A 21,854-nucleotide genomic window follows, 5' to 3' on the forward strand; every position below is an offset into this window, starting at 1 on the left:
AGCTAGAAAGTGCATGCACTCTTGTGAAGGGCTGAATGAAAAAGAAAAAGTAGTACCCTAAATGTGGGCAGTGGATGGATACGAGTCAGTCAAGTCATAAGGATTGTAAACAGTCATTCCAGAGAAGGGACAAACACAAGAAGAGGGAGGCAGATAAATGAGATTGATAATACAGTCAATCACAGCATTTTGAAACTCCAAACTGTACATACATGTCATAAGACATATGAACGTACTACTCTAAACCTAAAGAGCTGTTTAAAATAAAAATAAAAACTTTATCCAAGTTGGCAGCCATGTTGAGAGTCCCATTTCCAAAGTAAAACATTTCTTGCGATCACTTGATATTGGTGTCAGTTCAGGTACCTTAAGTGTTCTTTATTACAGAGACCAGGTGCCCTTGGTGCAATTTAGGACAAATGGTAAATTGGTTTTGTTTTCGCTCCCATACAGCTCATAATGACATCTGTTCTCTTTGACCTCATCCGGAAATATTTCCCAGTCTAAAATGAGATTGTATTATTTTCAGATGACCCTACTGCTAAACGTGGAGAAGGACCAATGTCCAGGTAAGATTCTAAAGATGCTATTTTTTAACGTACATTGATATGAGAACAGGCTATAATGCACAGGAACCTGATGACACGTGTATTGTGATAGCACTTGGAAAGCATGTAGGTTGTCGAATTATAGGCATGCCCATGTTTTTCCAAATTCTACCCAATGAGGATTGTTTTCAAGTTCATGACATTTCTGAGAAATGTTGGTTAAAAGTCAGAGAAACATGTTTTTTTTTCTATACAGCAAAGGTCTTGAGGAGACATGAAAAATTCCAACTTTCATTCAAATACAGGCAATTACAGTGCCCCTTCATGAGCGGAACAAGGTTTAGAGGAGTCTGCTCGAGAATGCTGTTGCCTAGACAAGAGCTGGCTCATTTAATATTTCACTCATATCTTAATTTTTACTGTAGCAATTAAAATGGCTTCAGGTGGGTGATTTTGGGTTGTTTCATTGCCACTTTTCCTCTGCCATAAGGATATCCTTCTTTTGTGAAACTATATTTCTCTAGATTAGTAATTGAGCTATAGATATCATTCTTTATTATTTGTGGATTTTGCTGAGAGGCATGTGTCGCCGGTTGGCCACCTTTGAGTTTCAGAAAAATAACATGGAGACATAGAAGAATTGTGATCTTAACTTCAGGTGGGGCATTGATGAGATGGGCAGAAAGAAGAGAAAACCGACTACAGTTAGGTTTTTAAAAGTGCTGGGACAGACCTAAACTACCAGATTGTGCTTTGTTTTCTTCCCATGTATTGAATAATTACTTTCTTCTAAGGTTCTATGTGGCTGAACCCTCTTAGTCACTGCAGTCACAATGAAGGACGCTCAGCTTTTCTTCCATTTATATGACCATGGTAAACTCATGGTCCTTTTTGTGCGACAAAAAGTTGTATCAGTTTGAAACATTTTTCAAGCATAAAAAACAAATCTCATTTAGTCATGACTGTAGACGATGACTGTGATTCCCTCTTGCACACGACTATTCCACTATATCATGTTGACAAGCCCCCAAATGCCCTTCTAACTCAGGCAGTGTAATGCCAAACCAGTGGACACTATGCCACAGGCTTCTGCAATAAGATGTTATCATATACAGCAGTTTTGGCGCGCAGACAGAAAAGACTAACCCTTAAACCTAGCACAGTTACTACAAAAAACCAATCATAAATATTTATTGTTAAAAATCAAGAAATGGCTAAAAAGGACCGTAAAGCGCAGTAGGGCATCATGATAATGCAACAGTATAGTCTTAACTCATTTTCTGGCCTAAAGGAGGACTTAATTACCTCCTTGTGCTGTCTTGGAGCATTTGCCTAGTCGACTAAGTGATCAAAGGAAGTTTCCTTCGTCTGGCCTTTTTCCTTACACTCAGTAAACACAGGCAATTTTCTGTCCACCTACCTTAAAACCCTTCCTTGAATGTAAAACATACATTTCATTGCAAGGTTAAGAGAACAATACTACGATTGACATTAGGTGTCAGCACAAGGATTTTAAATTTCACATGGGCACCACCAGCACCCATTGGAGTTTTCTTAAAACCTTTGAAAAATAGGCATATCTCAATAGGCATATGTAAAATACTGATTTGTCTACCTCACTGTGAACAAACAGCCTGAAGAGTTTTGTATTGGCTTTATTGGTTAGAGCCAATGATTGCTTTTGCTACAGCAGCTCAATCCAACTCTGATAGGAGGGATTTTGTTTTCTTAATTAATGTATAGCATTCTCTGTCCTCTATATATAGCATTCTCTGTTCAGTTTCAGCCAGTGGTTAATATCAGTGCCTAAGAATTGGGTCTTAGCTGCATTCAGGTTTTACAAGTTACAATCTACCCGTCCCCTTATCAAAAACCTCTTAAACCTTTCTTTGATCTACAACTAGAACAAATGAAATATAATAGAAGAATCATCAGCATAAGTGGGAAGCCCCACATTAAGACCCTCAGGTTTTGATGCAGAGATTGTATTTACAGGGTAAAGGGTATGGGAGGCAAATTGGAGCTCTTGGAACCATATTCTTCACTGTAAGACTTTCTGTTTTCTCAGAACCTACAGCCGCTCTTGCCTTCCTGATACAAAGAAAATGCTCCGGTATATGCCAGCAGTCTCTTATCTTTTGTCCTGCCTCCTCACCATATTTCATAGTATGTTATGATGTGATACATCAAAAACTGCAGAAAAATCTTGAAGCTTAGATTGGATTAATTGAGTCTACAATGCAAATCCGGCAAGGCTATTTCGTTTCCCTTGTGGGGTTGGAACCCAGGTTAATTGTTTGCCATGGATATTATTGGCATTGGCAAAGTTCCAAGGCAGTAACACCGCAGTTCTATCAATTAATTTTAGCAACCTGGGAGCGTGTTAGATGGTCCAGTAGTTTTTCAGGCAAGGCCTGTCAAGGGGTAGATTTGTCAATAAAGGCATGATGCACGCTTCCGCCCAGGCCTCTGAACTGTCTACAGCCTGATGTGAACAATTTATGATATCTTGAAAGAATGGAGTGTTATATCTGTGAACTTCTTTGATATCCCTTGCGGCACAGGGTTCACCAGGACTGAAGTGGGTTTAGTAGATTTTATGAGAACCACAGTCTCCTCCAAGTAGATTTCTTTGAATTAAAATTTATGACAAGGTTGTTTCATCTAGTTCTCTAAAGGTGGGATACGTTTTGTTGAAAGGCCATACTTTTGAGTGAAAGCAAGTATTCACAGTCAGACACCAGCTTTTTTGGCTTATCAAAATTGCATTTATGCAGAAGAGGCCAGTGAGATTTTAGATTTTTTAACTTCACTAATTTTCGTATAAAGAAAGTCTGTGTTTTGCTCTATTAATAGCTTTTTAGTTAGCTGTTCGCTCTCCCTTCAGACAGGGTTTTATCACATGGGTCCCGTGTGGTTCCTTCTGCCATGTGCTTTCTGCCTTCCTGACCCAACATCATATCAACCCTAGTTCAACTCCGAGCTAGGAGTTGAAATTGTTACATTTCCTACTGAAGGTGTTTAAAGGGCTGGATACATTGACGGATTCCTGTGTGATATTGTTATTCCCGCGTACCATTCAGTGTAACTCCTTAGTTGGAAAATGCTCCTTTCTTCCATGATCCATCATAATAGATGTTGCTAGGTCAGAACTTTGAAATTGATGTAATTTGACTTGGGTGTGTAGTTGTATGTTTCCCTGTTTTTACCCATTCCGAATCGAATGAGATCAGATGGTCTCCTTCCCTCTTGAGGGTGTTGTCATTTGTGCTTTCTGCAGTAATGACCCGCTCCATCTTTAGTGATAAGTGCACAATGACAGCCGTCTGACGAGGATGAACTAATTGTTCTTTAAGCTTTGTCTCACAAATGCTACCACTCCCAAGTAGTCCTTTGGGTTTGTCTGCTGTTAGGATGATATGTAGTTCAGGAATGGTCAAAGACGGGGGCGGGCTTTAGAAAGTTCTTTGTGATAAAAGGATATCAACTCTGTCATTTAAAACTTGATCCCCATTTTCCTTTTGGGATCGAAGACTGTTGATGCAAGCATGGTCGGAGTTAGGAAAGAAAATAGGCCCAGGCACCAAAATAAAAGTGCCCTTCCCACCATGATAGTGAACAAGATAGCTAAAAAAGTGACCTATGTTTGGAAAATAGGCAGTTTTGAACTTGTAAAGTTACGCTGTATAAGTGTTTTGCGAGTTATAGAAGGATACATATATTTGAGCTTGCCGCAGGCAATGTTTATTTTAATATTAGGGAAATGAAAAGCAAAAACCTGCCCAGCAGACCATTAAACAGGGCCTCAAGGCGCAGAAGTTTTTCCAGAACTATAAGAAACAGGGGTCAGGCGCAGCTTGGGCTTCTGGCTCGCTTTATTCTGTGCACGACGATTCCCAGGCCAGTCCAGATCTTCATTCGTAATTTGACATATACCTTGGCCTGACCGTTGAGGCGTTGCTGCCCCCCATGGCGGATGCCTTTGATGATTTGACTTTTGTGGGTTTTTCGGAATTGTTTATTGCTCATTTATTCTGTCAGTGTCACACACCTCACGATGTTACGCTATAGGTGTTCATTGGGTTTGCCTCTTAGGGGTTGGCATGAGGCTGGGTGGCGGGAGGTGGGTGTGTTTTGTTTTGTTTTTTCTCAAATATGTTGGTTGCATTGCTTCTTATGCATATAGCATGAGTTGGAGTAACGTGCGCTTTAGATTACTTTTGATATCCACACTCGCATGGCCAAGTTAGGCCGTCACCCCGGGGCATCCGGACTTACGTTGCTTTCATGGAATGTTCGGAGGTTGAATAATACAAAAAAATGCAAACAAATCATCAACTACATCAATAGACACAATTTCGATGTTGCTTTTTTACAGGAAACGCATCTGTCCTCTTCAGACTCCTCTCGGGTGGCCAGTTGTTGGGGCACACATCGTTTCTTTTCTAATTACAGCAGATATTCCAGGGGTGTGGCCATACTTATACACAAGCGAGTCCCATTTGCTCTTTCTGACACCATGACCGACGCAGAGGGCCGCTACTTTATAGTCACTGGGACGCTAATGGGACACAAACTCACGTTGGTAGGGATCTATTGACCCAACGCCAACTCCCCGTCCTTATTCCAGGACTTACAAGTGCGCTAACGCTCGAATCTGGTTTATTAGTTATAGGAGGCGACTTAAATTTATTGACGAGTCCCACTAGGGACAGCATGTCCTCTTCTCCGGACACTAAACCTAGATCACGCCCGGTTCTGCTTGACATATGCAAACACCTCTCCTTGATTGATATCGAGGAGAGACTACAACCTCATTCCCCTGATTATACCGATCACTCCGGGTTTCACAATACATGGTCCAGAATTGACTATTGGCTCATTTCTCCTGGGGTGGCTGGCTGGATAGATAACCTCCTCACGCTCCACCGTACTCTATCGGACCACTCTCTAATAGTCCTTCAATTAAGGGTCCCCAGATTGGGTGGATATGAGCGACAGTGGCAGTTTCCGGGGATAGCACTATCTGACCCTGTATTTACCGAAGAAATCCGGCAAGCCGTAGAGGACTATTTTGACCTCAACACAGGGTCTGTGGACTCTTGGGCGGTTCTTTGGGAGGGATTCAAAGCATACATTCGCGGGGTTTGTATTGCAAAACATGTTGGCGTGCTGAGGGACATACGTTCCTCGTTATCACGTCTTGAAAAAGACATCACTGCTCTGGATAGGGAACTACTATTGAACCCCTCGAGTGAGAAAGAGGCAAGACGTCTGTCCTTGATGGTGCAATTCAGAGATGAGGCAGACAGGGAGCTGAAGTTCCTGACCAAACAATTTGTAGCACGACAGTACGGGGAGGGCGACAGACCTGGTTGGCTATTGGCACAGCTGCTTCGCCCCCCGTATCACATATCACTGACCTTGAGGGTCCGCAGGGCGATCTTCTGCGCTCCACCCCAGACATTTGCAACACCTTCCTGTCATACTACAAAACTTTATATACATCCACACTATCAGGCGATCTGGGAGATCGGGCAACTACCTCAACGAGATCGCCATAGTTTACCTGGAAAAACACATGCAGGACTTCCTTTCTGTGCCCATCCCTCCAGATAGCATTGCCGACGCTATAGATGCGCTAAGGGGCTCCTCAGCGCCGGGACTAGATGGCTTTTCTGCCGACTTCTATAAGGCCTACAAGGAGACATTGGTCCCGCGACTAGTGGAAGTCTATGCAGAGGCTCTTGAATCGGGTTGTCTGCCTCAGACACTCAGAGAAGCAGTAATTATCCTTCTTCCCAAGCCGGTAGGGACCCTAAATTCTGCAGCTCATACAGACCTCTCTCTTTATTAAACCTAGACTATAAGATTTTAGCGAAGGTGATTGCCTTTCGGCTTTCATTAATAATGGAGGCTATCATATCCCCGGCACAGTCGGGGTTTTGTACCACACTGCTCCACTTCTTTGCACCTGAGGACCATCTTTGCTGTTCTTCATCGAATAGACCGCTGCACTCCTGCGGCCGCGATTCTTCTTGACGCTGAGAAGGCGTTTGACTCCTTGGAGTGGCCCTTCTTTCTGTCCATAATGAGGCGCATGGGCATGCCAGAATGCTTTGTCTCCACGGTTTCACTGTTATATACGGCACATAATGCCAGGTTACGCCTTAACGGCACAATCACTGAGCTGTTTTCCTTGTTGCGGGGCACCAGACAGGGCTGTCCCCTATCCCTGCTCCTTTTTATCCTAGCCATGGATCCCCTAGTCCGCCATTTTCAGGAAAAACACTTACACAGAGGGCTCCAGTTTTGCACGGGTCCTCTTCTCATTTCTCTGTATGTGGATGACACTATCTTAGATGTCAGAATGCCTCACATCAATCTTGAACCACTCATTTTGGAAATAATTCGATTTGGCAAATTTTCTGGTCTCCGCTTTAATTGGCACAAATCGGTGATTTTCCTACTTACCCCCAGCACGTCTGCATGGAACAGCGCTTTCCCCCTTGAGTGGAGTCGCGACTCTGTTAAATATTTGGGTATCCATGTTCATCTAGATACCGCCGCCATCGTTAGGCTGAATTATGGAAGTGCTGTTGCATTATTAGAGAGCCAAATTGAGAGATGGATTAGTCTCCCTCTCTCTATGGCGGGACGTATTGCCATAATAAAAATGATAGTTCTCCCTCGTTTTTTATATCTTTTTAATAATATTCCGATACCTCTCACCAAGGTTTTTTTCCCCCAGCTACGCTCCCTGCTATTGCGCTAAGTTTGGGGGGACAAAAATCCACGGGTCACATGGCGCGTTTTGATTCTCTCATATGAAAGTGGTGGATTTGCCGTTCCCGATTTTTATCTTTATTTTTTAATTGCACAGTGTTCTTACGCGCACTCCTGGTTTCACCCTGATGCCCGCATCTTGTATTTAAGACCTGAGGCAGATTTAGTCCTCCCGGGACTTCTTTCTACAGTTTTGCCGAGTGGCTTCCCCCGTGACCCACGAGACATACAGACTGTTTCGTCCACCTGCTGGGCCTGGGAAAGACTTCGCAGGCTTCTTGGCCTGGAACCGTTATATTCACCGGCCCTCCCTTTGCCCAATGCTTAATGGTTCCCGATTACCGGGGAATTGGTAGTTAAAAATACACTGGACAAATTCCACATTCGCACCATTGGTGACCTGTTTCCGGAGGGCCACGCCTTCTCTACATCTGAAGACCCCCGTTTCACGGATTGCTCATTTATGGACTCCTTTGTATTGACCAGACTACGGTCCATGTTGCGAGCTACGTTCCCTACATTTCCACTGGCTCCCGACTCTGTTCCCCCACTTACGTTTCTCATTCAACACACATCAGGGGCACACATGGTTTCTAAATTGTACAAGCTATGCAGCGTCTCAATCCCCACTCTGGATGCTAAAGTTCACGCTGCCTGGGAGGGCGATCTGGGGAAGACTATAACAGATGCTCAATGGGACTGGTGCTGCAAATCTATGAAAGAAGTTTCTTTGAACAGCAGACATAAACGTATCCATTTCAAATTTTTCCGAAGGCTATACCACACCCCAGCGCGGTCACATAGAATTGACCCTAGCCGTCCACATCACTGCCCGAAGTGTAGAGCCCCCTTTGCTGATTTTGCCCACCTTTCCTGGACTTGTCCCCTCCTGCATGATTATTGGTCACAGGTACACCGCACTTTCAGTGACATCCTAGGCATCAACTTGATCCCCACCCCAGAAATTGCACTATTGGGCTATGTCTCCAACTTCCCTCGCAGTCTTCGTAGACTTGCTGCATTGGGATTCATGCTGGCAAAGCGGGAAATTGCACTACTATGGTGCGATAGAAGGCCACTGAGATTGAAGTCGTGGCTCAGGAGTATGGCTTTTTGCAATATTAATTGTGTGGAATACTCTACTATGGTTCCTTGCTCGTCTAGACCTACTGATATTTGGGGCCCATATCGCTCCTGACCGTCAGTCTCAACTAGACAGTCAAATTGTTCCTGTGGGTGTGGGCTGAGGAGCCATGTGGTTATCAAAATGTACATCCGGGGCTTTTTTTGGTTATCATGACATTACATACAGGACGTATTATAATTATGGACACATATGGTCCCTTTCCTTTATAGCTGGTTGACTCATGATTTCCATTCCCCCTCTTTGTGACACATGTCCTACATGTCCCTCTATTGATAAATCTCAATGTGTGATATTTACCCAAACAATATGCCATGTATTATTATATATTGTGTATGCACGCTTTAACTCCTTGATAACGACAATTTGTTATGCTATGTAACCAAAGGTACGTCATTGTTTGATTATTTGGAAAATGATAAATAAAGTTAAAAAAAAAACAGGGCCATAAACAGCCAAAATACACTGACCTGACCAGCCCATTTGGCACTACCTGATTGCCTTACAGGCCAGTTCGACCCTGATGCTAAGTGCTCTGTCTTGTTTATAGGTGCATCTGAATCTGAGTCACTGGGTATAGAAGATGGGCCTATAAAACAAATAAATAAATTAAAGCACAAAATGCTCCCAATGGATGAAAGTACTTGAAATTCGTTCTCATACAAAACATTACTCTTACCTCTAATTTAAATACAGTTTACAGTTCTGCAGTACAGTATTTTATTATTTTTTTTAAATCTTTTTATTAGTAAAGTAGGTAAGGACCAATACAGTATATCTGACATAGTTAAAGTTCCGCATCGTGCGGTCCCCACATATCCACAGTATTTAATGCAATGATCAGACATTTTTCTTTTTATATATTCCAACTCTTTCATACTAAACTCCCCCCACCCCTACCCTCCTTCCCCCGGCACTCGTATTTAATCATATTCGACATTTGCCGTACATGACTCTACTTAACACGGCTGATTCACAGTTATTGACTCAACACAGACCTTTCGGGGACTATGTACAGCATGGTATACATAAGATCTCCATTCTCTGCACCTAAAACTGGTCTCTCCTATCGGAGTGTAAGTCGGCGCCAACTACAGGGGAAGCTTCACGCATTCCGAGTATAGCACTGTATATCCTAACCGGGAGTAGATGATGAATCAGATGCGATGTCCCCACCCGCCTCGAAAGCCCCAAGTGTAGCATTCCAATCCAGGGACATTAGAGTCTTCCTGAGTCCCCTACGCTCCTCGCTCTGCAATGTCTCACCCTCTACGTTCGGCAGTACAGTATTTTGAAACTCCATGATGTACATACATGTCATATGGCAGATGAAAGTATTAGTCTAAACCCACAACCTATCTGAATCTTGATGACCCCTCCATCTCCTAAGGCAAAGCCAGCAGAAATGTTTCTTTTTCCAACAGCACATCTACAGCTACCCTACCAACCACTGCTAATCTAATGGCTGACCATTTGCCTATACCCATTAAAATATCCATGCTCATTTACCTCTTCAGACCTAGCTGTCTTTTATGGATCATGCATAATGAACCACACAAAGTTTTACACCTGTATTGCCTTCCTGCATCAAACGATAACCTGCAGAAGGCAGACTTTGGTACACTACTCAACGAGGCGAAGAAATGCACTATATCCACAGATAAGTTGAAATTCTCCCCATCAAGTTCCTTATGAAATTGAAAAATAACAGTGATGGACAAGTCCACTAGAGTGCACGGGAACCACAAACGCTCAAAGGTTCATGTCATATTTCACCATGTACATCATGAGATACCACTGGTAACTTAATTCCCAAGTAGGTGGGTTTGTGCCACTGTCATTGCCCTACACATGGGTAAGCGCTCATCCAACCTATGAAAATGCAGTCCCTTTGCACATACCAACGACCTCACGAACCATGCAAACTCTGAAAATTCTTCAAGTGATCTCTACATACATTGTCTTGTAGAAAAGTGTCATCTGTTTAGCTCCTTATTCTTTATTCACAAAGCACCTAAACAACGCACTACAGAACTGCAGATCAGCAGTCTCAAATCTAGCTGTTCTTTCAGCCATCTTGCATGGCTTCAATCTCATCTTTAAGATTGTAATTGTATTTATATAGCGCTTACTACTCCTGATGAGGTGTTGAAGCGCTTTTTGGCAAGTAGTTCACTCTGGATTCCCAACCTCTTATGGACCTGCTTCTCACAAAATCTTTCAGTATTGTTAGATACAGTGGAGGGGGGGCTAAGGGGCTGACTGGCATTGATCATCTACAGAAACATTAGAATCCCTATCTAACCCAAACTTTCTTCTTCGAATATTGATGTGCAGGCATAAATAACGTTTGCCACAAACAAAGTGGTCCAGTTGAGTTTTTTGAGTTTTTTTACTATCCATCCAGTAACCTTCATGGCAGGGCGCACTAAATATCAGACACATTCAGAAATAATCATCCAAGTTGACCTCAGTCTATTGGGGGCGGGGGGGGGGGAGGGGGGGTTACAAATCTTGTGGTTTCAAATCTTGAGACCTTGATGCCAGAAAAGTTCTTGTCCAGAACTACAACACTTCAAAGTGCTGCAAAGGATCTATCTTTTCTAGACCTACTAGTCCCCAAGTTGGATTGAAATCTTTAGTAGTTAACTAGGTTTACCATTGTCAGATCCCCTTTCCAATGGGTGTTCCACAAAGCAACCGAGGACACAGCTGAAGAATCACCACACTGCACCACAGCTGAAGACTCACTTTGATCACCAGGACATTGATTTACTGATTGAAAACACTGCTCACTCACCCGCACGTTAATCCTAATATGCGGAGTACATCATACAAATCGACACTTTCCACTATGTTTGACGTACTAGCCTATCTTGGTAAAAATATCTGCAAAAAAGAAGTCCGCCTGTTGGTTTGATCTCTACCCTCAAGTCAGTAGCGAGTCACTCCCTGCAGATGACCAGCAATGGAGAAAAACAGGCCCCTCAACAGCTAATAAATGAAACATCCAAAAGAAATACTTGTTACAAAAGAAGCATTTACAAGGTCAAGTCTTAATACGACTCAGAAAAACGACACCAAAAATCCCCAAATTGACTCGGACATCCCACCAATCCTCAATTTTTTTTATTGACAATTAGAAAACAGGATCATTGTACAAATCCTTTCAAAGCATATGTTACCATATGTTCGCCCTGCATGGGCAACGCATTACCGGATTTTACAAATACAGTTTGGTAGGGTTGGGTATATCCTGTACATGTAACATTGTTGCACCCTGCCCCCGTATTGATACATCATCTCTGACATGCCCATGGGGGTCATCTCGACCCTACACTGTCCATCCTGCCTACATATGATATGGGGATGCAGATCACCAGTATCCATGCAGAATAGAGCCCGTGCGCAGTTTCATGACTGCTCAAGTTATATTATCTTTTTGGTTCTGTAGAGTATTCTGTTTACTTTTTTACCCTCTTTGTCATTTTATTTTTTCCTTTAACTTTAACCTAAACAATATAATACAACTGACAGCATCTGGCGGTTAAGGCGCATCACAGTGGTTGAGTCCTGTGGCTTTTGTTGAGTTTAGAGAGAGGCTTTCATGTGTCACTTTGGCCCCCTTTCCCTATCCCCAGTGGGAGGTGCTTTGGGGAGGGTGGTGCAGCGGGGTGCTTGATTGGTGGATCAATAGTGGGAGAGGTCGTATTTAGTCAGAAAGGTAGCCAATACAAAAGCATGTGGCCTGTTTCGCGATCTATATCGATGTCTCCGTTGGGAGCTGAAGGAGAATCATTTAATGGGGTACGAGTCAGGTACTGTGGTTTCTGTGTGGCTGCAGGGGTAGGGGAGGGGAGTGTGGTGCCCGCTGGCCTGTTTTACTATGTGTGCAGATGTACCACACTGAGTTAGTTCAGGGTCCCTTCCTTCAGGGTGATCTGTCATGTGTGTCCTTCCTAGGATGATTCTCCAGGTCTCTTATCAGCGTTCTCATCTGTGCGGTCTGCACGTAGGCGGCGTTCCTCTGCAATTCCCCATTTGCGAAAGTCTGCCCTCCATTTCTCAGGAAGAGGGGCTGTGGTCTGCTTCCAATGAATGGATAGACAGCGTTTCGCCAGAACCAGCCCAGCATGTTGAGTTTATGCTGCATGCGGGTTCAGGCCTTGGGGGTCGGTAGTACGCCCAGCAAATATTCTATATTGTGGTCTCAACTGGGAGCTTTGTCGCTTTTTGCAGCATTCCTAGGACTGAGCTCCAATATGTGCTAAGTAGGGGGCAGTCCCTGGAAATGTGTACGAAGTGGGCTGGGGAAGTGCCGGATCTGGTGCAGTTTGGAGCGTGTGACAGGTCAATTCTTGCCAAGCGTAGGGGGGGGTCAGGTATGTGCAGTGGAATTGATTTGAATGAGTTTAAATCGTGCATTGCTAGATACTTCTTGGACCTGTGTAAATGCACGTTTCCATTCCCCCTCAGCGGTCTGGGCAAGTCCTCCGCCCATCTATCCCAAATCTTTGTCAGGTCGATTTTGCGATCAGTTTTCAGGGCTTTGTATAGACGGGATATTGGTCCCTTGAAGGAGCCTGGGTCTAAGATCGTGCACAGTGCCATGTATTTTTCCTTCTCGTTTGGAAGTGTAAACCAAATTTCGCAGACTGTACGTGTTATCTTGGCATATTGCAGGAATTGGCCCTCTGGAACCCGGTTATTTCTTTCGCGTCCTCAAAGGAGAGGAAGGCATCATTTAAATAAAGATCCCCTGCAGCCTCCATACCAGCTGGCCAGGTCGATTATGGATTGTATATTGCTAAAGCCTGGGAGCTATTTTAGGGGCAATGCGTAGGTTTATGGGGCTTTCCATAATATCAGGCCCATGCAACATGTTTGATTCCGAATGGACAGTCTCTAGGGGTCCTCGAGCCCACCCTAAGGTACTTGGGCAGGTCTGCCGCTGGGCACCCACCTGGAATCAATCTTTTTTCAGAATTCGGGCTGTCCGCCCACCAGTGTCCTGCAATATAGTAGAGGAGTAGATCCGGGAGCCCCAAGCCGCCCTGATATGTCTAATTTTAGGAGATGAAGTTTTACTCTGCTGCGTTTACCAGCCCAAACGAGTGAAACCAGAAGACTGTTCATCCCGCCAATCCACTATGACACCAGCAGAAACCTTATTTAATGAATACTCATAATTTTTCTAAAAAAACAGCCACCTGGTACTTCAAGTAAAATAAATCCCCATGTTTGCTGGAACACATGCAAACCTCTAACCATGGAAATTGTTAAGGCTGTAGCAGTAAGTACCAAGGCTTCTTGCTAGCCCCTGTTTCTGACAAAACAGAGTATAGAGTCATTCTAATACTACACTGACTCCACATTCTCAATGCCTCCCTCACTCGGCGCTTTGTACCACTATTTCAAGATTGGTCTCATCCACCATCTATTAACAAAGCTTATTGAAGATCATGGACGCTTACAAAATTATCTGATCACAAGCATCTCGCTCGTGGCAGAAAGCATGGAAACATTTGTTGCAATGCTGCTAACTTGCCCTGCCTTTTTCATAGTCAACCAACTTCAGTTTAGGCAGGGCCATAGTTCAAGTTCAGGAATTTGTATAGCGCACTACTCACCCAGAGGGTCTCAAGGCGCTTGGGGGAGGGTGTGTGCATTACTTATCGAATAGGCAGGTTTTTAGCTGCTTTCTGAAGGAAAGGTGGTTCTGTGTAAGGCGGAGGTGAGTGGGGAGAGAATTCCAGGTTATGGTCGCAAAGTAGGAGAAGGATCTTCCTCCCACGGTGGATCTATGGATGCGCGGAACTGCGGCGAGGGCTTGATTGGATGATCGCATTTGGCGGGTGGATGTGTAGAAGGACAGTCGTGTGTTGAGGCATTCGGGTCCTAGGTCGTAGAGGGCCTTGTGTGCGTGGGTGAGGAGACGGAACGTTATTCTCTTGTTGACGGGGAGCCAGTGGAGGTCTTTCAGGTGACCAGTAATGTGAGCATGATGGGGGATGTCCAATATGAGTCTGGCTGAGGCGTTTTGGATGCGTTGGAGTTTTTTCTGTAGTTTGGCTGTGGTTCCGGCATAGAGGGTGTTTCCATGGTCCAGTCGGCTAGTGACCAGTACGTGAGTGACAGTCTTTCTTGTCTCGGTGTCTACTGCACTCCGCCTCTGTCCCACTTACGATCACTTCCGTAAACTCCTGAAGACTTTTCTGTTTCAGTCAATACGCGAGTAACACCTCCACCCTAGCTGCCGTTACGCCAAGAGCGCCATGAAACCGCCGGTGAACGTGCGCTGTACAAATACTTTTAACGTAACGTAACAGAAGATTTTTTGAGCATGCGAAGGACGTTGAAGCATGAAGATGAGACGGCGTTGACTTGTCTGGTCATCGAGAGGGAGGAGTCTAGGATGAAGCCCAGGTTACGTGCGTGGTCTGTAGGTATGGGTGCTGTACCCAGGACCGGTGGCCACCATGACTCGTCCCAGGCAGAGGGGGGATGATCCTAGGATGAGGACTTCCGTTTTGTCCGAGTTTAGTTTTAAACGGCTGTTCTTCATCCATTCGGCGGCTACTTTCATTCCTTCGTGTAGATTGGTTTTGGCGGTGTTAGGGTCTTTGGTGAGGGAGAGGATCAGTTGGGGGTCGTCTGCGTAGGAGATGATGTTGAGGTTGTGTTGTCGCGTGATGGATGCGAGGGGACTCATGTAAACGTTGAGAGTGATGATCCTTGTGGTACTCCGCAGATGACTTCGGTGGCCTCTGAGTTGAATGGGGGGAGGTGGACTCTCTGGGTTCTCCCGGCGAGGAACGAGATGATCCAGTCCAAAGATTTCCTTGTATTCCGACGTTGCTGAGGCGTTGTATGAGGGTGCTATGACAGACTGTGTCAAAGGCGGCGGAGAGGTCAAGTAGGATGAGGGCAACTATTTCTCCGTTGTCCAGTAGCGTTCGGATGTCGTCTGTAGCTGCGATGAGGGCGGTTTCGGTGCTGTGTTTGGCTCGGCGGCCGGATTGTGAAGGGTCGAGGGATTTGTTGGATTCGAGGAAGGCGGCGGGCTGACTGTTGACGGCTTTCTCAATGACTTTGGCGGGGAATGGGAGGAGCGAGATGCAATGTATCTCTGTCTCATCACTATGCTCAGAATCATAGATGACACCTTTCACCTCTTTGAAAGGCAGTCTTACACTACTACTAGACTTATCATCCTATGACCGCAATAACACGCTACAATTGTGATACAGAATTGAAGTGACATAGATACACTTGATTAAGGCATATCTATTCAGCAGATTCAGATGCTCGTTATAGGTATGTCTCTCAGTACCATCATCTGCAATGCTTATGACCTCCAATATTGATACCAATAAATAACAACGCCTACAAGCGAAATGTAATTGAAAAAACAACACATAATCAAACCAATTAATGATACTACATTCACAGTCGTCTGTCAGTGCAGTAAGGATAATGTGATATGTATTCATCTGTAAGATGATTTACAACATTTGTAACGGCATCTGATTCAGTAAGGTTGAGGTCATGAACATTGCATTTGGAGTGCAGGTTGTTTTTCGTGGCTGTTGAGTTCTGTTATCGATTGTGCTCCGAACCATAATACCATAACTTGCGAATTTCAGTGGTTTTTCACTTTTAATTTGCAACCATAACTAATCTTTAACTTCAAGGCTTTTTTTTAAACAACATATGTTGGTGTTCTATCCAAAGCTAAACATAAAACGATAAGTTCACTTGAACCTTTTTTCAATTAATATATATACTTATATATTTATGTATGTGTGTGTATATATATCTATCTATAGATAGATGTAGTCTGTATAAAGAAGGCACAGGCACACCCCAGTGAAGTGCAAAAGGTGTTTATTTCTGTCTCACCACCAACGCATTTCGCCTACCAGCTTAGCCTTGGTCGCAATATCGAAGAGGAATGTTATCTATAAGCACTGAGGAGGGTGTGTGAACCTCAGAGAGGCCGTGTAATGTCTCCAGTCAATCGTTTTCTAGCAATTCGCTTTGCTGCTTGTTTGGTATATGTATGTAAATAAATATTTGGATTAATTAATGTCACTGCCAAATATAATATGAGTATAAAAATAATTCCGATGCCCTGGTAATTCATTTTGTGACCATACAAGTCATACAACCCATGGCACCAGGTAGGTTTGTCACAGGGCCAGCAGAAAGAAACTTGCAACAACATTCTGTATATTGCAATGAAAGATTTAAAGGACGCCTGTGTAGTGTAACTATGACCTTACACAGTATCCTACTGCTTAAATAGGAATTCAGAAACCCATGCATGTAGCAACATGAATGCAGTGGCAGTGATTAATAAAAGTAAACCATATATATATATAAATTTAGCCATTAATTAGTAGTAATATTCTAGAAAAAGTGAATAGATGTAGAGATAACATATACCATCATAATTGATAGAAAGTAGGCTTGAAAGGGAATTGGAAGGCACAGGTGGATAGCATCATAAGTGGGTAATGAAGCAGTGATGAGAGACAAGGTGGTCAGATAATGTGCGAAATAAATATGAGCAAAAAAGCTAATTTTTTGTCATGTACAGAGAAAAAAGTCCTGCGTCAGATCGTGGTTTGACGAATACAGGGAATAATCAAAAGGAATGTCGTGGCTCATCTAAGCCCACTACTACTTGTGATAGAGATAGACTATGTTTTGCTATATTATATTTGTATTTGTATCTTGTAAACCTTGTAACCTGCACCCAGTTCACTTTCTCTTTGGGACGCACCGACTGCTACCTCATATACTTTGATTGCTACCTCATATACTTTGATTGCACACTAATGTCAATGCTACCTCCTATATCAATATTTTATTTTTACCTGTATTTTGTTCACTTTTGTAACCTGCACCCAGTTCACTTTCTCTTGGGTCGCACCGATTGCTACCTCATATATTTTGATTGCTCACTAAGATCACTAATATCATCTTGATTCTGATTGCTACCTCATATATTCAGTCTGCTCACCAGTGTCACTTTCGTTACTTGTAATTTGTTGTTTGCACTTGTATTTGGCTCCTGTATATCATTATTGTACACCCTCCTGCGCCTACCTTTACCGCCATCCCAACATGGATCCCATCGGCAAACACACATATAAAATCAACTACCCATCATTACTCAACAAAAAAGCCGCTAAGCGCTTTAAACATAACTTCCTTAGGACCCACCCTGAAACCCCCTTTGTCGACACCTACTTCTCATCGGTGAATGGATCCATGAATATTGACATCATCTTCCACACCACACGAAGAGCCCAATGGAGAAAAGCGTTCCGCACCTTACTCACCGTCTCCTCTACCAGGAAATCCGCTCATGGCTTAACACTCTCCATCACACCATCTCAACTCTTCCCAGGCAGAACCACCATCACTATCTACAATAACGGGATTGTCCTTATTCAATCCTCAGACAGGAACCTGGAACTACTAGATAACCTGTTCCCCACCTGAAGGACTGGGTTTTTCTAAGACCCAGCGGTGCCAGGGACAACACCTGAAACCTTCGTGGGCTACCTGTTCCGGCGTACAAATGACAGAGACACGGGACACTTCCTTCGGCGTCAAGACCTACTGTACCTACCCCACACTTCTCAATCACAGACATAGATCTCTCCCCCATATACACCAGCTGCACACCATCACAGCAGAGGAACATCTCACACCTCTCCCCTCCCCCCTGCGCGGTAACCAGTCACCCACCCTATCATACTGCCCAATTCATACCACCCGTTCATATTTCCCAAATTCCCCCATGCACTGGCGAAGATCACCCCCGCGTTCATTCCCTTTACCCCCACCCTCCTCACCCCCCACCACACGACCCCTGCGAACGTCGCAGATCCTTCTGTAATCAATCACCCATCCGCAGAACCCACCCCCACCCCCACCGCCTTGAGCATATCTCCCACGTCCCACGACATGACCAACCCTCACCCTTTCTCCCCCCCCACTCTCACTCCCCACTACCCCACTCCATCGGCCAGACTCACAGAACACACCACCTCTCTCAACCTAACCCCTTATCCTCTATCCCCTCCCATTCTTAGCCCCCACCATCCTATTGTCACTACTTCCTTCTCCAGCCTACACTCATCCCTCAACGCACTTGCGCCGCATTCCACAAGCGCCATCACCCACACTATCAACCTCCCCCTGTCCTCATCCTCGCCCCCGGCTCACAAACTCTCTCTTCCATCGAATGCTACCCCACCTACTAGGACCTCAGAGCCTTGCTCCATCGCGCGCACTTTCTGCCCCATTTGATCCAGTACCAACCCCATTACCTTACTCAAACACGCACCCACTGCTCTCACTTCCAATTCCATCCCCAACCCAACTCTGGACATGATCATCTCCACCCTCCTACAAGTCAAAGAAGAGCTCCATACCATCAAAGAACTTCTTCTCACACACCCCAGGCACCCTCTACCCTACACTTTCCCGCCCAACAAGCACTCCACTCGCCCCTCAAACCATTCCACGCATCTCTCCCCGCGCTGGCCCTCTATCCCTGATCGCAAGGCCACCGGCCGTCCCCGTCGCACCCCAAACCTCCTCTCGGGCCGAGACTTACACAATCTACTCTGCTCATATGGCCCAGGTCCCACAAAACGCCCACCCACCACACACCTCCCCATACCCACGATTCCCACAAATCCCCTCAGGCCCCCCACACTGAACAACAGAAGCTCTGTCCCCTGTAATCTCAAAAAAATCCCCCTCTCCTTAGAACATTCACCCACTCTCCTCACTCCTAGACTAAAGTGTATCCTGCTCAACTGCAGATCGGTCCGGAGACACTCCCCTGGCATCGCGGATCTCATCTTATCAAGGGACCTTGACCTAGCCATTCTGACTGAAACGTGGCTAACTGAAGCATCCACACCTATAATAGACATATTAGTCCCCCTGAACTATCTCATTATTAGACTCGACAGGAATGGCAAGACGGGTGGGGGAATCGCATGCATCTACAGGAGCAACCTCGCAATCACTGAAGGCCCCTCCCCCTCCCTCTCCTCCTGCGAACTCATCTGCCTTGATATTACTAGTGAGGGCAAACCTGTGTGCTCCCTTCATGTTATTTACCACCCACCCGGGGACAACTTCCCCTTCTCCCAACAACTAATGGACACGATATCCACCAACGCCGGTCGACAGCTCAATCAAATTTACCTGGGAGATTTCAACCTCCACTGGAACGACCAGAAAGACGCAGTGGTGAAGAGCCTTAAGAGTTTCCTCAACGCGCTTGACCTCACCCAAATCTGCAACGATCCAACACATGAAAAAGGCTCTATCCTTGACCTTATCATCGCCAAAGAAGACTCTACCCAGCTGGTGGCAATCGAACCATGTGACTGGTCAGACCACCACATCATCACCTTCTTCATCAACGAAAAGGTCAAACTTAACCCAGCTCAACCTGCCAAAACCAAGTTTTGGAAGAGGGACATGAAGAATCTCAACCCAAACTCCTTGCCTGCCCACACAGGCAGTCTCCTCCTTCCCCCTATGGGCGTCTCTGATGTGCACTCATTGACGGACCACTACCTAGACACCATGTCTGCCATAATCAATGAAGCCGCACCCCTGCAACTGAAGAGAGTAGCCACCAAGAACTCGAACCCATGGTACGATGGCAGCCTCAATGAAGACAGACGTGCTATGCGCATGGCTGAGCGCTCGTGGAGATCTGACCCCTCAGCACTGCACCTTAGAGCGCTTAAGAGTAAGAGAAACGCTTACTTCAGAAAAATCAAACGCTCGAAATCAGTCTTCTTTAGCCAACAGCTGGATCAAGCTAAAAACCGACCTAAAAAACTGTTCGAGCTAGTCAAAACCCAAACCAAAACGCAACCTCCACAACCTAACAACTCAACAAAGGCTATTCCAAGTTGTGAATACTTTTCTGCTTTTTCAAGCAAAAGAACGACACTATAAGAAGTGATCTCCTCAAGGATGTAAGTCGATACTCCGGCTCCATAGGCATAATGTCGTAGGGCAGGCTTGATAAACAGACGAGGAGGCTGAAGAATAGGTTTAAAGGAAGGTTTATTAATAAGGGGTAAAGAAGTTGAAGGTTGTTGAGTTATTGGTTTTGGATGTTTTACAGCTTCGTCCGAGTCCGACGAGGATGATGAAGTCCGGTCCTCGGTTTGTCCGGGATTGTGGTGTGTTCCCCGGAGGCTCATAGAAAAACAAAGAAATGAAAGGAGCCGTTAGAATAATGTATTGCGGTTTCAAAATGTCATACCGCTATGACATCACAATACACAAGTGTACCTAAGTGTTTGGAGAACAGTCCCACCACACAAAGTAAGGGTTGAAAAAGAAGAAAAGAATAGGTGTTCCTACAACACCCAAAATATTATCATGACTCTTATCAGCTAGTGTTCGATTAGAAAAGAAGGGTATAGGAGCAGACCGTTCCTACGGTAACAAGGGATTTAAACTAAGGCAACGTTTCATTCACAAAGAACTCAGAGATATCACTTTGTTGGACGCTACCCGCACCCGTTCGTTTACCACCCTCTCCCTTCTATTCCCAGTTTACAATCACTAACCTGGCTCCGCCGTAACTCTCCTGAGTCACGGCCGCTCTCCAGCCACCTCCGGACACCACCAATCTTCGGACCACGTTTCGTCTTCGTCCTCGGTGGTTCCTGATGTCCAGGTCTTCTTTTGGTCGAGTTCTGCGTCTTTTTCCTGCTTTAAACCGGGTCCCGCGTTTTCCTGCTTGTATTCGGGTCCCGCGTCTTCCCGCTTGAAACCGGGTCCCGCGTCTTCCTGCTTGTATTCGGGTCCCGCGTCTTCCTGCTTGTATTCGGGTCCCGCGTCTTCCTGCTTGTATTCGGGTCCCGCGTCTTCCCGCTTGAAACCGGGTCCCGCGTCTTCCTGCTTGTATTCGGGTCCTGCGTCTTCCCGCTTGAAACCGGGTCCCGCGTCTTCCTGCTTGTATTCGGGTCCCGCGTCTTCCTTCCACGCTGTCCTTGTTCCACCGACTTCCCTCCCGTAACGGTTATTCCACTCCTCTCTTATTGGCCCTGGGTAACTGCTTCCGGTGTTCGAGGGAGGGACTTCCGGGTTGTGTCCCCGTTCGTATCCCTGCGAAGACAGATGAGAGGAGTCTGGATACCGTAGTTGAAGGGGTCTGGTAGGCAATCTCTCACACATAACTAACACTCAACCTAAAAACAACGCTTCATGGTCGTCCTTCAACACCTATTCTGAAGAATCAATTCACAAGCTGCTTGTCACCTTGAAACCCGCCAATCACCACACAGACCCCCTACCTGCCAATGCTGTTAAAG

At 45.1% G+C, this 21,854-nt stretch overlaps 1 protein-coding gene across 3 annotated transcripts in view; it reads left to right on the forward strand.

Moving 5' to 3' along the window:
- Positions 1-21,854, forward strand: part of LOC147718469 (uncharacterized) — a 264,056-nt gene that overhangs the window by 81,770 nt on the left and 160,432 nt on the right. For all 3 annotated transcript variants that reach the window (XM_086918391.1, XM_086918389.1, XM_086918390.1), the window contains exon 2: positions 530-569. In XM_086918391.1, coding sequence (XP_086774517.1) covers positions 530-569 — 40 coding nt within the window. The remainder of the gene's footprint in view (positions 1-529; positions 570-21,854) is intronic.

This window comes from Lissotriton vulgaris, chromosome 4_1 (assembly GCF_964263255.1).
Source record: "Lissotriton vulgaris chromosome 4_1, aLisVul1.2, whole genome shotgun sequence".
Classification (NCBI taxonomy): domain Eukaryota; kingdom Metazoa; phylum Chordata; class Amphibia; order Caudata; family Salamandridae; genus Lissotriton; species Lissotriton vulgaris.